Genomic DNA, 4,843 nt, shown 5'->3' with positions numbered 1-4,843 from the left:
CTTACTAATTCATATTCATACTCATCTTGAAAGGGCACATTTCAGGTCTGGTCTTTATTTATTTTTTTGGAATGTCAGAAATTTCTTTATTATTACTTGTTCTTATTAAGCACCAATTCAATACTGCAGAAAATTTCCAATTACCCTTCGACAATCCATTCTTCCCTCCCCCACCCAAATTATTGATAAAGGGCTCTTCAAGCGAAGACACACCTCTTCTGTAAAAAACTTTATCAAATAAAGGCAAAGAAATGTGTTCATCTTGCTGTAAAATGCTGCCCATGGCTGTGGAAAAGTGTCTGCCCAGGCTCCTTTTGTTGTCCAGGTCCTGAAAGACTCTCGTTCATGAACTGTCTCTTCACAAGCAAATCCACCACGTGCCGAGGGTCCAATACTTTCTCACAAAGTCTCAGTCAAGTCTCTTGTTTCAGCTGCCAAAATAGGCCCTCATCATCTCATCATCCTGTTTGTTTGCAGGTTTGGCATAAATTGCATTAAGTGGAAAACCAGGCTCTCCAGGAGTGGGAAAATTAGTGAATCCCAGCATATATATTTCTTTCTCACTTTGGATTTTGGAATTGCACTTTTGGAGTTTCTTTAGACACTCAGAAATGCAGACAGTTATATATATCAAGATTCTATCAGCTTCATTCTTAATCTCATAGTTTTGGAAGAAGACATTGGCTTTGAAGTAATAAATGGTTTCATCTACAGTATCTGTATCTTTTGTCTCTCCAGGGGCAGGTCCTTTGAACTGACTTCTGATAGGCAACAGTGCCATGTTTCCAATGAGTTTGGTGTCAGGGTCCACGAGAGAAGAGTGGTAAGCAGGCATCTGGGCACCGCCTGGGTTTCAACCTACAGGAGGAGGTTGGGCATCAGGTCTGGTTCTTAATTACTCAGTTGACGTCTCTCCATGAGTCAACTAAAACTATTATTTAATAAGTGTCTTCTATAATTTGTGTAATTAAGAAAACTTAGATTCTTTATTGGGAAATAAGGTTCTTTGTTCAAAAAATTGTTTTACAAAGCAAGTTTAACCTCATAGTACTATACGATATCCACAGTATTTTCTCACGAAACCTTTCTTGTCCCAGTTTTAATTTCACAGATTTCAAATTAATGGCATCAGCACTTAAGCTTGTGCCCTAACAGTTAGGAAATTTCAAATCACAGGACACTGGAAGTAAGGTTGCAACTAATTAAAAATAAAGAAAACAAAGTGATGATGATAGATGTCTCTTCTGTTTGTTTAAGAACACTATCTCCCAAAAATTTGTGAGGAGAAAGACTATTTAGGTCCATTTATCTTTTCTCTACAAATTAGTTCATATTCATTTAACAAATTCCTCTACCCCTTCCATTTATGGATATGCCAGAACACATTTCATTAGGAAGAAAATTTACGACTCTGATCGCTATGTTTGGGTTTTAAGTTATTTTTTCAAACTTTATCTTATGCATTTATTATGAAGAGGTAAACATGAACTGATCTCCTTTCTTGTTACTGAAATACAAAGATTTTGGTGATAAATAAAAGTGAAATCAGTTTAGCAAAAAAGACATACTGCTCTTATTTCACCACTGTTTGGTTGATCAGGGAAACCAATTCTCATGTAGGACCATTTGAGTTCCTGAGGTTTGACAACTCTGTATTTGTGATGTAGTGCCTCTGGGATTTTAATGTTTCTTTAATTTGGAGAAATAATTACTCTTCTCATGATTCTTCTTCTTTTCTTTTTTTTTTTTTTTTTTTGAGAGAGAGCGAGAGAGCACACACATGAGTGGAGGAGGAGCAGAGGGAGAGGGAGAGAGAGAATCTCGAGCAGGCTCCATGCTGCACATAGAGCTCCGAGTTGGGGCTTGATCTCACAATTGTGAGATCATGACCTAAGCGGAGATCAAGAGTTGGCCATTTAACCGAGTCACCCAGGTGCCCCCAGGATCCAGTGGTTTTAAAGCAATGACCACCTCAACCATGATTTCTTGAATATTAGTGCAAGTTCATGGCAACTACACACTCCTGCCTTTTCTTCCTTAATCATTTCTATTTGTAGGACTGTAGTCCCCTTAATAACACTGAAAATAATGGGAGTCCTTCACCCTAATGCATATGATTGAAACTTGCTACTTGATCACTTTTATAATGTTACCTATTTATAAAATTCTATATTTTCTTTTTTAAAAGTCTATTTATTTATTTTTGAGAGAGAGAGTGTACACGAGTGGGGGAGGGGCAGAGAAAGAGGGAGAGAAAGAATCCCAAGCAGGCTCCACACTCAGCACTGTGCCTGACAAGTAGCTCACGATGATGCTGAGATCATGACCTGAGCCAAAATCAAGAGTTGGAGGTTGAAATACAAAGATAAAGAGAGAATTCTGAAAGCAGCTAGGGACAAACAGGCCATAACCTACAAAGGTAAACACATAAAGGTAGTAGCAGACCTGTCCACTGAAACTTGGCAGGCCAGAAGAGAGTGGCAGGAAATATTCAATGCGCTGAATAGGAAAAATATGCAGCCAAGAATCCTTTTATCCAGCAAGACTGTCATTCAAAATAGAAGGACAGATTAAAAGTTTCCCAGACAAAAAAAAACCCTAAAGGAATGCATGACTACTGAACGAGCCCTGTGGGAGATCCCAAGGGGGATTCTGGGAGTGGAAAGCAGCAAAGACTACAAAGGACCAGAGACATCACCACAAGCATGAAACCTACAGATAACACAATGACACTAAATCCGTATCTTTCAATAATCACTCTGAACGCGAATGGACTAAATGCCCCAACCAAAAGCAATCTATATGTTGCCTATAAAAGACAAATTTTAGACCTGAGGACACCTGCAGATTGAAAGTGAAGGGATAGAGAGCCATCTATCATGCTACTGGAAGTCAAAAGAAAGCTGGAATAGCCATACTTATATCAGACAAACTAGATTTTAAAACAAAGACTGTAACAAGAGATGAAAAAGGGCATTATATCATCATTAAAGTGTCTATCCATCAAGAAGAGATAACAATTGTAAATGTTTATGCTCCTAACATGAAGGAACACAAATATATGAATCAATTAATCACAAACATAAATAAATCTATACATAACAATACTGTAATTGTAGGAGACTTTAACGCTCCACTTACAACAATGGATAGATCATCTCGTCAGAAAATCAGTAAGGAAATAACGGCTCTGAATGACACATTGGATCAGATGGACTTAACAGATATATTCAGGTCTTTTCATCCAAAAGCAGAATACACGTTCTTCTCAAATGCACATGGAATATTATTCAAAACAGATCCCATACTGGGTCACAAAACAGCCTTCAACAAATATAAAAGGACTGAGATCATACCATGTATATTTTCAGATCACAACCCTATGAAACTTGAAATCAACCACAAGAAAAAATTTGGAAAGCTTGCAAATACATGGAAATTAACATCCTACTGAAGAATTAATGGGTCAACCAGGAAATTTTAAAATATATGGAAGTAAATGAAAACGAAACATGACAGTCCAAACCATTTGGGATGCAGCAAAGGCAGTCCTAAGAGGAAAACACATTGCAATCCAGGAATCTCTCAAGAAGCAAGAAAAATACCAAATACAGGATCTAACCTCACACCTAAAGGAACTAGAAACAGAGCAGCAAAGAAACCCCAAAGCCAGCAGAAGAAGAGAAATAATAAAAATTAGAGCAGAAATAAACAATATAGAATCCCCCCCCCCAAAAAACCCCAAAACCCAGTAAAACAGATCAATGAATCTAAGAGCTGGTTCTTGGAAAGAATTAACAAAATGGATAAACCCCTAGCAAGTCTGATCAAAAAGAAAAAGGAAAGGACCCAAATAAATAAAATCAAGAATGAAAGAGGAGAGATTACAACCACCACTGCAGAAATACAAACAATAATAAGAGAATATTATGAGCAATTATAAGCCAATAAATTGGGCAATCTGGAAGAAATGGACAAATTCCTAGAACCACATAAACTACCAAAACTGAAACAGGAAGAAATAGAAAATCTGAATAGACTCATAATGAGTAAAGAAATTGATTCAGTTATTAAAAATCTCCCAACAAACAAGAGTCCAGGGATGATGGCTTTCCAGGGGAATTCTACCAAACATTTAATGAAGAGTTAACACCTATTCTTCTGAAGCTGTTCCAAAAAATAGAAACAGAAGGAAAACTTCCAAACTCATTCTATGAGACCAGCATTGTCTTGATTCCAAAACCAGACAAAGACCTCACTAAAGAGGAGAACTACAGACCAATTTCTGTAATGAACATGGATGCAAAAATTCTCAATAAGGTACTAGCCAACCAGATCCAACAATACATTAAAAGAATTCTTCACCACGATCAAGTGGGATTTATATCTGGGATGCAGGACTGGTTCAATATCCGCAAATCAATCAATGTGATACATCACATTAATAAAACAAAGAATAAGAACCACACAATCCTTTCCATAGATGCAGAGAAAGCATTTGACAAAACGCAGTGCCCTTTATTGATAAAAACCCTCAATAAAGTAGGGATAGAAGGATCATGCCTCCAGATCGTAAAAGCCATATGCGAAAGACCCAACTTTAATATCATCCTCAATGGGGAAAACCTGAGAGCTTTCCCCCCAATGTCAGGAACAGAACAGGGATGTCCACTCTCACCACTGTTACTCAACACAGTATTAGAAGTCTTAGCCTCAGCCATCAGACAATACAAAGGAATAAAAGTCATCCAAACTGGCAAGGAGGAAGTCAAACTTTCACTCTTCACAGACAACAGGATACTCTATATGGAAAACCCAAAAGATTGCACCAAAAAACTGCTAG

The 4,843-nt window shown here is 37.5% G+C and overlaps 1 protein-coding gene across 1 annotated transcript; it reads right to left on the bottom strand.

The window, feature by feature from the left end:
* Window positions 1–238: 238 nt before the first annotated feature.
* On the bottom strand, window positions 239–907 carry LOC106978834 (actin-related protein 2/3 complex subunit 3-like). Its single transcript, XM_053218891.1, is given in 2 exon segments — window positions 239–436; window positions 439–907. Coding segments are annotated over 2 exon segments (576 nt in total). The 5' UTR covers window positions 836–907; the 3' UTR covers window positions 239–257.
* Between the last annotated feature and the right edge of the window lie 3,936 nt (window positions 908–4,843).

Source organism: Acinonyx jubatus, chromosome A2 (genome assembly GCF_027475565.1).
Source record: "Acinonyx jubatus isolate Ajub_Pintada_27869175 chromosome A2, VMU_Ajub_asm_v1.0, whole genome shotgun sequence".
Classification (NCBI taxonomy): domain Eukaryota; kingdom Metazoa; phylum Chordata; class Mammalia; order Carnivora; family Felidae; genus Acinonyx; species Acinonyx jubatus.
The sequence above is the reverse complement of the archived record's forward strand: the minus strand, read 5'-3'. Positions and strand labels throughout refer to the sequence as shown.